Source organism: Cibotium barometz, chromosome 52 (assembly GCF_041138505.1).
Source record: "Cibotium barometz isolate CiBa-2024 chromosome 52, ASM4113850v1, whole genome shotgun sequence".
Classification (NCBI taxonomy): Eukaryota; Viridiplantae; Streptophyta; class Polypodiopsida; order Cyatheales; family Cibotiaceae; genus Cibotium; species Cibotium barometz.
This window is the reverse complement of record NC_141097.1, coordinates 33,222,033-33,234,547: the sequence shown is the minus strand read 5'-3', so window position 1 is coordinate 33,234,547 and position 12,515 is coordinate 33,222,033. Positions and strand designations below refer to the sequence as shown.

General features: G+C 44.2%; 1 protein-coding gene across 1 annotated transcript in view; it reads left to right on the top strand.

Moving 5' to 3' along the window:
- The window catches only part of LOC147609079 (P53/DNA damage-regulated protein), a 76,221-nt gene extending 64,891 nt beyond the window's left edge, over positions 1–11,330 (top strand). The window contains exon 4 of the mRNA XM_086788450.1: positions 11,106–11,330. Coding sequence (XP_086644576.1) covers positions 11,106–11,251 — 146 coding nt within the window. The 3' untranslated portion in view covers positions 11,252–11,330. The remainder of the gene's footprint in view (positions 1–11,105) is intronic.
- The last annotated feature ends 1,185 nt before the right edge of the window (positions 11,331–12,515 follow it).

Sequence of the window (12,515 nt, the reverse complement as noted above, 5' to 3'; positions counted from 1 at the left end):
TGGAAAAGCAAAGCACAAAAGCACTTGGGAAAAATTGGCCTTATTTGAGTAAGTATTTTATTGTAAAAAGTGAAAAAGAGGAAAACAAAGCAAAAAGAAAAACAAAAGCACAAAGTAAAAAGTAAAAACAAAAGTATGGTTAGCTTTTGGGCAAAATGTAGGACCCCCCCCCCCCCCCCCCCCCCCCTCTGCGGGTATAAAACAAGCATGAACCGCTCTTGATCCTCATCATCAACCAAGCGTGAGTTTTCATCGCCGGATGCCCCTTGCTGATCTACGCCGTACAATTGCTGCCCCTGCTATTTTGTGCCGTACAACTGTCACCGAACTGCTGACCTGATCTGTTGCTGCTGTCTGCGCTGTACGGATGGCTGCTGCTTTTGCTACTGCCTGTTGAACTGTGTGCTGATGAATTCTGCCGCCTACTGTTGTTTTGCTAATCTGTACTGGCTGCCGTGTTGTCACGTGGACTAGTCCTAGTTCATATTCCCCATGTGTGGCCTTTGTGGGCTGTTTCTACTCCGGATTGGGTATCAAACCTACTGCTGAACATCATACGGTTCATCATCTACTCTTATCATTTGTGTACCTTGTTTACAAGCTTGAGGTATGTTGGATTTGGTACTAGTCCGGTGAGAGATCTTGCGGGCCATTCTTGTGGTGTGCTGAGGCAACAGGATCCCGTGCCTCAACATCAACTTCGACGTTGGTTTCTACATCGGCATATCTGTTTGATTTTGTATTCATTGATGCATTGATCCTAGCTTGCGAGCTCGTGGATTGTTCCTGAATAAATTACTAAAAGGGAGCGGGGCTTGTTCCCTGTGCAAAGTTCTCTAAACCCTACTCTCTCCTTCTCTCTATCTTCTCTCTCTAATTTTCTATCTCTTGGATACGTGGTAGAATCTGTCATAGCACGCCCCGCTGGGTTTACACAATAACCCTGGATTTATTAAATCTGAACCTTAGCCACTTGAATCTACGTTCTTTTCCTAATCCTAGGGCTCCCGTAATCTTGATGGATTAGTTCCTAACCCCAAGGGATAGTGCTAGGTGGGATCAGGTTTTGGAGGTTATGCTTTGTGCATGCGGCTTCGGGTGACCATTTTATTGGAAGAAGTACATCCCTATAGTCGAGTTTGCTTATGGTACTACCGAGCATATGGTTATGGCGATAGTTAGAATATACTTTATAGGAGTTCGGTTAAAACCCTAGATTCCCTTAGACTTTGATCCATAGAGGTTGAGACCTTGGGATATGTCCCAATCCTGTGATCAACCAATTGTCCAGCTAGAAAATCACAACCTAACTCAGCAGAGAAAACATATGCAAGACTTCGCATTGATGCTTCCTAATAAAGGGGGTGCATGCAATCTCACCACCCAACTGTATGGTCTTGGTTGAATCAATAATAACCCAGGAGTAAGCCTCTTGGTCCAGGTCCAGACCAAAATGAATCAATTATAACCTTGGTGTAAGCCTCTTGGTCCAGGTCCATACCACAATGAATCAATAGTCCAGTCAGAAATAGCCAATAACCTTGGATTTATCTTAGCCACTTGAATCTGCTTGCTTTTCCTAATCCCATGGCTCTCATACTCATTCCCCCCACTTAGTAACTTTTCATGCTCGCCTCCCATTGGCCAACCTTCATACTCGCCTCCCCCAACAATCTCATATACCTGCGCACACCCCCCCCCCCCCCCCCCCCCCCTTGAAACCCATTTCTTACTCGCCTCCCCATGGCTTTCCTACTTGCCTCCCTCCCCTCCTACTCCCACTTGTTCCCTTTTACACCATCTCCTACTCGCCTCCCTCTCGATTGGCCTTTTTGAGCACCACACCCACGTTCTTTTGCACTACTTCCCCCATCGGTACTCACCTTGCTTTTTGACCAGCACACCCACCCCATGGATACTCACGTTGGTTTTTGACAACCACTTCTGCACTACTCATGCCATCACCCTTTCACTACACTACTTTCCCTCTCGTGCCATATCTCCTTTTGCATCATCGCCTTTCGCCTCCCCTATGCACTTTCTAGCTTCACAAGGGGCTACACACACAGCTTGCAAAGGCTCCATAGCTAAGAAGCTAAAGCAGAGTCTGATGGGCATCTAAGAGAGAGAGAGAGAGAGAGAGAGAGAGAGAGAGGAGATTCCACCAAAGGCACTGTCACTTCACCCCAATGGGCATCTTACCAGAGATAGGAGATGCCACCGACTCCACCAAGCCTTACAGGAATCATTTAAAGAGCCCCTTAGCTCGTCCTTGAGGACATCCTTTATCTTTTATCCTTAACCTTTCCATCTAGTCGAGAGGACATGGTTTTCCATCTAGCTATTCATTGAGTGTTGTAGTCACTTGTCTTTGAGGTCTGTGTGTCGTCCTACTCATCGTGACCACTGTTGGTTGTGCACGGTACAATGAAGGGCATGTAACAGCACCTTGGGAGTAACCCAAGTGTTGTTTACAGTATTCTCTTCATTGTGCTATGCTCGTGTTCTAATATGTCTTTTCATGTGTGCATTGTGCCATGAGTATTGAGGACTCCGGACATATTTTCTAGAGTAGAACCACCACTTCAGTGTGTCGGGAAACCAACCTGGCTATAGAGACAATGGCACCAACACCCATACCCTCATGTTTGGCATGCTATAGGAACTTCACCAAACAAACCACAGCCTACATCAACTCACTAAGACATTAACCCTTGCTCTAAGCAGGGTATGACACGGAAACATGGCCTTTAATAAAATTAGGGCATTACTTAAAAAGGAAAAAACACAATATTCAGAATTTGTGGGACTACTTGGGCAGAGAACCTTTGACTCGAACATAGTAGAAGTTAGACAAATTTAAAAACTTCCTCATGATGTGCCAATGAATATTTGCCCTTCTTTATCGGTGTTGCCAAGCAATCGACACTTGGGCTATCATTTTAGGCTTGGGGGCCAAGATAGAGGACCTATATTTGCACAAATTAAGAGTTGCAGAAGAAAAACCCCAAATTTTCATTGATATAGAGGCTCCTATTTGATGCGGGAGGCTTAATTTTGGAAACATGTGGGTACTGGCTCTTTGAAGAATTTCTCCATATTTAAGAGAAACCCCTAAAATTTTTAAGTTGCAGAAGATCTAATTTTGATACAAAGGTCTGATTTGTGTAGAAGCCCTAAATTTTGCTAAACTAATAGTTTCAATTATATGATTTTTACCTCATTTGAGAAAAACCCCAAAACTGATTTCTGTCGTGGACTTGGAGGTAGTGTTCATGAAGGTTTCATATCTATGTTCCACAGCCAGGCTGAGCGTGGATGTGGCGTTGATGGCGAGGTGACATGATGCTGCACATAAAGGAAGTTGAGGTAGCAGCTGCAAAGAGCAGTGCAAGGCGGAAGTAGTAGGCGAAGGCGCTGCATGGGCTATACACAGGTGGCTGCTGCTCAGAGGGACGACGCATAGTTGGCTGCACTGGCAGGCTTGAAGGGTAACATAAGGTGGTGGAGAGAATGTGAAGGAGCTGAGTTAGGGTTTCATGTGGGAGACATACACAGAGAAAAAGGGAGAGAGAGAGAGAGAGAGAGATGTGGGGATAAGTCAACTCATCAAGTGTGAGTGTGTGACTCCCCTATCACACATGTATATTTGCACTAGTACACATAGTGCACTTAGTACATTAAAAGTACTAAGTGTACTATGTACTATAAAACTAATGGGCTAGTACACACTATAAGGGTGGGCATAATGCCTTTACCCCAACAACCTCCCACTTAAAGGCAAAGTGCCCTTAAATGAAGGAAAAGAAAAAAATCAGCATGTACATGATAATATACAAGGCCATATGAAGGCTGAAACTGGCCTCATCCAATGTCCATCAAGTGTCTGCAATGAGCAAATCGCTCTGGAGGCAAACTCTTTGTCAACAGATTAGCCGGGTTGTCATCCGTATGAATCTTGACAAGCTGAATTTGCTTGTTCTCTATTAGCTCTCTGATGAAGTGATACTTCACATCCACATGCTTCGTCATTGCATGAAAGACAGGGTTCTTTGCCAACTGGATGGCACTCTGACTGTCACAATGCAACAATGGAATATCCCCTGTATAACCCAAATCAACCACTAACCGAGATAGCCATAATGCCTCCTTGCAAGCCTCTGTGGCTGCAATATACTCGGCCTCTGTAGTAGATAAGGCAGTGCACTTCTGCATCCTGGATATCCATGACACAGCACCTCCTGTGAATGTAAACACATAACCGGTAGTAGACTTCCGGTTATCTGGATGACCGGCATAATCCGAATCCGTGTAACCATGCACTAGTGCATCCTGTTTGCCAAAGCAAATGCACATATCCTGTGTGCCCTTCAGGTATCTCATGACACCTTTCACTGCTTCCCAATGCTTCTTGCCAGGGTTGGCCATGTATCTAGAAACCACTCCCACTGCAAATGCAATGTCCGGCCTGGTAGCAACCATGGCATACATGAGACTGCCACAAGCTGAAGCATACGGAATCTTGGCCATATCAGCCCTGTCACTATCCGACTGTGGGCTGTCCATAGCACTGAGTTTCACATATGGAGGCAAAGGAGTACTAGTCTTCTTTCCCCCATCCATATTGAACCTCTGCAAAACTTTGCTAATATATTCCTTCTGAGACAAATACAACACATGCTGATTTCTGTCCCGAAGTATCCGCATACCCAAAATGTGATTTGCATCACCCAAATCCTTTATATCAAAGGTTTGATGCAGCCTCTTCATCAAGGCATCCATCTCTTTACGAGATTTCCCGGCAATCAACGTATCATCAACATACAAGATGAGGATCAATAGACTGCCATCCAAAGCTTTCTTGGTGTATAAGCAGTGATCTATGTCACTCCTCCAGAAATCCTGGGATTTCATGAATGTATTAAATTTATGATACCATTCCCTTGGTGCCTATTTGAGCCCATAAAGACTCTTTTTCAGCTTGCATACAAGCTTCTCCTTTCCATTCACTGCATAACCCTCTGGCTGTTGCATATATATCTCCTCATGGAGATCACCGTGAAGAAAAGCAGTCTTCACATCCATCTGAATCAAATCCAGATCATCATGAGCAACCAAAGCTAATACAGCTCTAAGTGTGGTCATTTTGACCACTGGAGAGAAGATCTCATCAAAGTCCACACCATATTCCTGCTTGAAGCCCTTAGCCACTAACCTGGCTTTGCATCAGGTGCAACTTTGAGCCTATAAACCCACTTGCATGGCAAAAACTTCTTGCTTGTAGGCAAATGCACCAACTTCCATGTTCCATTTTTGTGCAGAGAATCCATCTCTGACTTCATAGCACGCTCCTAAAGAGCCTTGTCTGCCCTCTGTAAAGCCTCCTTATAACATGAGGGCTCCCCCCACAGTTAGTGAGCATCAAGTAGTCAACCCCTGGAACAAACGTGTCAGGGGCTCTGGAGGGTCTTGTGGACGTCCATACCCAATGACCATCATTTGCAGGTTGCTGTCCAGCCTGCATATCACCTATTGGTGGCTCCTGTTCCATGCCATAGGTTAAAAGATCATGCCCGGTATCTCCTCTAACTGTGGAATATCCATAGGGATATCTTCTGCTATCTCTGGCTGTCCATTTGGACCATTTTCACAACCATTTAAGGGCTGGTTTTGTTGCTGTAATGGCTGATTTACAGCCCTTGGTTGTTGTCCATGATGTCCATCATCATCAAAGATGACTCTGCCAGGCTCCTGTTGCCTTGCAGGCTCCTTATACATGCATGTTTCATCAAAAATGACATCATTGCTGCGTATTATCTTTCTATGCACAGTTGTTCTCCCAAAGTTTATCTCCTAGGACTTCATCCTCACTGTCACCTGCATGTGACACATTGACTTCTTCAATCTTGACTCCACTTTTTCCCTTTGGCTTTGCATCTTTGGCTTCATCTTTGTCTTTGTCTTTTCCTTTGTCCTTTTCCTTTTGATCATTCTTCCATTTGTAGCATTGCTTTTTGATATGTCCCTTCTTGCCACAATAATGGCATTCCAAGTCCTTTTTGGAGCGGGACTTGCTCCTTCCTCGTTCTTGGCTTTTACCCCTTTGCTGGGATCTCCCACGTGCATTCATTGCATTGGACTTTCCAACAGAGTTGTTCTTCTTGTTCATCTCCTCTTGAAGGAGAGCACCCTCAACATCTGCGTATGACAGCATAGCATTTGAATTGCTAGTGGCTGTCCTGAATGTGTCCCAACTCTCTGGCAAAGTGCATAAGAGAAAGGTAGCTCTGCGGCCACAGCTACAATCGGCTTCTCCTTTGCCCGTTGCTCCACTATTTGTGTTAGTGGTCGCCTCTTGGACGTCCTCTGTACACCGCGGCACCACTATTCCGGTGCCAGCCCTAGCAGAGCTTGTGATAGCCCCATTGATTGAGATGGGTTGAGGTTGTTTCTCAGCCAGGTGGGTGAACCGGGGGGCAGGGACCCCGGCTGAGCCGTCCGTCCCCTGGGTTGAGCTCTACCTCCGTAGGCCTTCCCGTCATTTGTTTTTTTTCGGCCTAATCTTCACCTTCGCAATTCGGTGTCGCTCACCACAGCCTGCTGATCTGAGCGTTGCTTTGTGTCCTTGTTGCTGGTTTTTCTTGGTCGCCTTTCGCTCTCCGGCTCGAAGTACATACTGGCTTGGCTATTGCCGAGCACATGAAGGGGCTTCTCCTACTCTCACTCTTTGATTGTTCTGTTTCTTATCTCCCTTAAGAAGGAACAATAAGGAACATCACGCCTACCTATACTTGCTGTCATCTCTGTAGCCATGGTCACACAGTGTTGTCGGTGACATGTGCTCCTATGTGCACACTGGCCTCTTCTACAACCATAGTTACTAAGGGTTTTTTGAAACATGTTCAAAAACATTTCTTTCAAATCCTAGACATTTCATTCAAGAGCTCCAGGTCCCAAAATTTATAGGTAAGTTTATAATATGCAAAAAATATGTTGCCTTGCTTGCAACTATATTAGTTGAACTTGATGCTTCAAGAAATATTCTTTGCAAAACTTTTTCTAGTGTTTTTGTGTTAGTTGGTGTCACCAGCCCAGACATTCCCTAGTATGAAAGGGGTCTCGTGGACTCCAGGACGTCTAAATATTTCAAAAGTACAAGCTTTGGAAATGGGGGATTCTCCTGGAATACAAAGGATCACACTTCTTAAATTTAGGAGAGTTGCTATTTTTGGCCTGACTCCGCTGGAAATTTTGTTTGCGTCATTACGTCTGGAATTGAGTAAATACCAAGAGTTGCCAAAGTACCTATGACAAATGGGCTACCAGTTGGGATATTTCTAGAGATAAAGTTTATGGAAGAACCCATCTCTCAGATTGGGATATGTGGCAAGAAAGTAGAACAAAGTGAGACAAGTGCCTGACGCCTTGCACTTGTCACTTCAGCTATTGTGTGCCTCTTCACTTGTTATCATAGCCTTCTCTTTCCAGCATCTCATGTGGGGAGAGTAAGGCCCTCAAAGCTTGTACATGATATTATTCTCCTTGGGTAATAAAATACTCCCGCCGCGCGGGGGGGAGGGGGGGGGGTGGTGTGCCTTTTGCCCTCTATGCGGTGTCACATGTGCAAGCTCCATTTTCAGCATTTGTGGATGTTTTGTCCAGCTTTTATGTTTTATGCAAAGTGATGATGGATATGTGTTAAGGCTACGATGTTTAAGTGTTTTAATATGCATTGATGGTAATAAAATACTCAGAGAGGAGGGGGGGGGCGTTTTGGTCTCTATGCAATGTCACATGTGCAAGCTCCATTTTCAGCATTTGTGGATGTTTTGTGCAGCTTTTATGTTTTATGCAAAGTGATGATGGATGTGTTAAGGCTATGGCCATGTTTAAGTGTTTTAATATGCATTGATGGTATCAAGAAGTGTGTCAAAGGCCCTAGTTCCCTGGGCACCGCAAGTTTCATTGGTATCAGAGCATAGGCTTTCTTGAAAGCGGAGGCTTCCTTCTATCAATAAGGAAGAGAAAAGATCTCAAGTGGGAACCACCGTTACTATCATTCTTGTTAAGCATGGTTAGCCACTTCTAGCCTATGAAGCAAGAGCATGAGCAGTACACAGCTTGTTGATCTAAGGATTTATGAATTCACAAAATTTTATCTTGGATGTATGGAGTTGGCTTTTTAAGTGCACGTATTTAGCACTGGATATTGTGGATTATATTATCAAGCTTACAGGCAAGCTATATGGATATATATCTCGGGATATCTTAAGGATATGGTGAGGAGATACTTTCTTTTGGCTTCATGACCAACCTGACAAAGAAAAGCTAAGTATACTTTGAGTTTGTAAAGTTGGTGCTTTGCTATTTACTATGAAGTGTTTTTGATGCTCACTAACCCTTCTATAGCCATGCAAGAAGAAAGGTGTTATTGTTTGCCTTGAGATGGTTTCGGGAAATATTGTTTATGGCTCCCTTTATTGGGATGGATTATGTTTTTGGCTTCCTTTCTTTGGGATGCATTGGACTTATGGAACTCTTATGGATCGAGGATTTCTAATGGCGGACAAAATGCTTGTAAAACTATTGGTGGCTGAAATGCCTATAAACTATGTGCAGTAGAAATGTTTATGGAGCACCAGGATATCTATGCCTGTGATGAGTGATTCTTATCTTATGTTACACACTTGAGTCCACCTCTCCTCCAAGGTGTGTGGTCAGAGTACCAACACGGAGTGCAAGTGGTAGAGTGGACATGATGCCTAATTGGCAAGGGACTCTACGCCAAGGGTCATGTGGACGGACACTTTATTGGCAAGGGACTTACTTATGTCTACGCCAAGGGTCATGTGGAGTGAGATCTTGTTGGCAGGTGACTGTGTCTATGCCAAGTGTTAGTAGACTAGAATCTGGTATGCTAGGGACTTGATGTTTGCGCTGAGATCTAGTGGATGTTCTACATCCACGTGCACAGTCAATCGGTTTTCTATTTCTCAGCCTGGTCTTTGCATGTGTAAGCATGGAAGCCAATGGAGAGTAGCATGCGCTTGACATGACATTGGGGTTTGGGGAATGAGTAACTGCACCTTGGAGTTGGATCCGATTTGGAGTATGGACGGAGAAACATGATTATTATCTGGACTTATGGGACTATTTTGTCTCGCCCATTTATTTGGGACATGGATTCTTTTAGTTATATTGGAGTTTTGAGACTGTCTCGTCTCGCCCACTTGATGGGATATGATTATATCTTGGATATATGGCTTGAAACTTAAAGTTACAGACAACTTTTAAGAAGCTAGGGAGAATGTCACTAGTCTGGACATTTCCCAGTATGAAAGGGGTCTGGTGGACTCCAGGACGTCTAAATATTTCGAAAATACAAGCTTTGGGAATGGGAGATTATCTTGGAATACAAAGGATCACACTCCTAAAATTTAGAAGAGTTGCTATTTTGGCCCGACTCCGATGGAAATTTTGTTTGCATCATTACGTCTAGAATTGAGCAAATACCAAGAGTTGTCAGAGTACCTATGACAAATGGGCTACCAGTTGGGACATTTCTCGAGATAAAGTTTATGGAAAAACCCATCTCTTAGATTGGGACATGTGGCAAGAAAGTGGACGAAAGTGAGAGAAGTGGCCTGACACTTATTAGAAAGTGGATCAAAGTGAGACAAGTGGCCTCACACTTGTCACTTCAGCTATTGTTAGCCTTCTCTTTCCATTTTCACTCATGGGAGTCCCAAATCTATAAATTGGAGCCCTCTCTCTTCATTAAAGGAGGCTCTCTTGCTACACACTAGCCTCTACCACTGTTGCAGGCTGCCCTAATGATGGCTACCCTCTTTCTCGCTCTCTTGAGGGTTGCCCATGAGAATACCGGGTGTCGGGGACTGTTTTGGAGGCTTCCATGGGAAGAAATACTGAAGACAAGGATATTTAATCATTTTATTATGTTGTCTAGCCACTGTACTTGTGTCCTTGTACTTGTTGTACTAGCCAGTGTACCAGTTATACCAGCCACTGTACCAAGTGTACCAGCCCTTGTATTGGCTGTACCTGTTGTACCAGCCCTTGTACTTGCTGTAACAACTATGGTACATGTTGTACCAGCCATTGTACTTGTACTGGTTGAATGGAGAGTTGTACTTGCTATACAAGCTCTATTGCATGGAGACCCGTGGTTTTTGGGGAAGAATCAGTACCCACACGAGGTATATGGATTATATTGTTGGCTTTGCATTTATAATAGCCTATGTTCCGGCTGAATTTTATGGTTGCCTCGTGTTGGGTTGTGTTATGGCATTTGTATATGGATAATCTGGCATCTCTCGTGGGGAGAGTAAGGCCCTCAAAGCTTGTACATGATATTATTCTCCTTGCGTAATAAAGTACTCCAAGGAGGGGGGGGGGGGGGGGGGGGGGGGGGGGGTGCATTCCGGCCTCTATGCGGTGTCACATGTGCAAGCTCCATTTTCAGCATTTGTGGATGTTTTGTCCAGCTTTTATGTTTTATGCAAAGTGATGATGGATATGTGTTAAGGCTATGGCCATGTTTAAATGTTTTAATATGCATTGATGGTATCAAGAAGTGTGTCAAAGGCTCTAGTCCCCCGGGCACCGTGAGTTTCAGTCAGATGTCAAAAAGTGAAATTATTCTCTCAATTTGTTAAACTTGGATATATTTCAATCTTACGAACTATTTCTTGTCCTGGTGTGCCAAGGTTGGTACATCGTGCATTGATATTAGCAGCTCAGACATAAAAGATTGCCCAAGTCCTTCATCCCAAGTTCCCACCACTGTAGTCACAGATCTGAGACATTGTGCTTTAGTGCAAACCTTGATGAAGATCACTAGCGGGTAATCAGAAGATTAGAGGATGACCCAAACATCCCTATTGTAGAATCATATCATCCCACGGCTGAAAGAAACATATACGACAACGACAAGAAACATTTTCCAAGAACCAATAAGTTGATTTGAAATTTCAATCTATACTAGGACCATGGTTGTAGGTTAGCACCTACTATATGTTTCAATATAGTATTTTTGGGTTGGGTTTCCTGTCCTGAGTTTGCTCATGTGAACTTTTACTTTGCAGATCAAAACCAACTAGAAATTACAGTGAAAAAGCTCCAAAGTACTGTCAAGGAGAAGACTTTGTCCCTTTCAGATAAGGGTGTTCTTGCAGACAAGATTGGGCCCAATCTACTGAAAGCTCTTGTGACTCTTAAAGATAACCGTTGAATATGGGTGATTTTAAGTATGACATGCTAGGGGTAATAACCTTGAACCTTTGAATGCATGAGAATATTTGGTTTTCAAACTGTCTGCATGCTTGCCTAAAATAAGAAAAAAAATTGATAGGTGTGTGTGTGTGTGTGTGAGAGAGAGAGAGAGAGAGAGAGAGAGAGAGAGAGAGAGAGAATAATGTCTACAAAAGAACTGAAGGGCCTATGAGACCATGAATAGTGCAATGATACCATGGGTATTCTCTACCATGGAAAAACTAAAAAAGAACGTGAAAACTGAAAAATTAAACATGACTCTATAAGCCTCCTGATGGCAGATGTACTATGGTGAGGACACGTCATGTTGTTGGAGAATCTCCTTGATGTCTCTCTGTGTGGTGGAGATCCTCGGTGCTCTGGGTCGGGGGTGCTTGGCATGTAGGATGGAGTAGGCCTGCCCACTTATGACTCCTCTAGGATGCGAATATGGCCCGTGTGTATGGCTAGTATCAGCTGATGTTGATGCGGTGGTGGTGGTGTGTGCATGGGTGATGCAGTACGAGGACCAGAGATATCTCAATGTACTTGATAGAGCTCAGATGACATAGGGACGGAGTATTGAGAGGACATGCTGCAAGACAAGACGTTGCCCAAGGATTCATCATTGGTTTCTTCACGGCACTAGCATCCACATCAGGCACCAGTGGCTCAAACCTCTTCCAAAAGAGGCAGTGAAATCTCTCCTGTACCTCATAATGTGCAGGGCATCTGAACACCGTGAAATCTCCCCCATCTCTCTTAATATGTTGGGCAATCTGAACATATAGTGGGCCTCATCCTCTACCTCCCCTATGGTGCATACTCTGCATATCCGCTCATCTCGTGGAATGTTCTCGGCTCTCCTAGTCTCTACACGGAGGTGGTGGGAGGATACTCTGAGCGGCCAATCATGATGCGCATAGCATGTGACATGTGGATCTGCATGTACTTCGTAATCTCAAAGAACCCATCCCACTATGTCTGTGGCCATAAGCCTTCCCAAAAGGGGTTAAAAAAAATCCTATTCTATGACTTACTCCATAGGGAGTGAGATGACCAACAATACCAAGACAGTGCCTTTTATAGGCACTTGAGACTTTTGTCCAACCGGCTGACTGCTGTCTGCCAGCTTCCATGGACCCATAAATCACACATGCAGCCGACAGGAAGTCCATGCCCTCCAATACCTGGCTGATAAGGTCCTGATCAAAACTAGCTTCTACTACAACTATCTGAGCCTG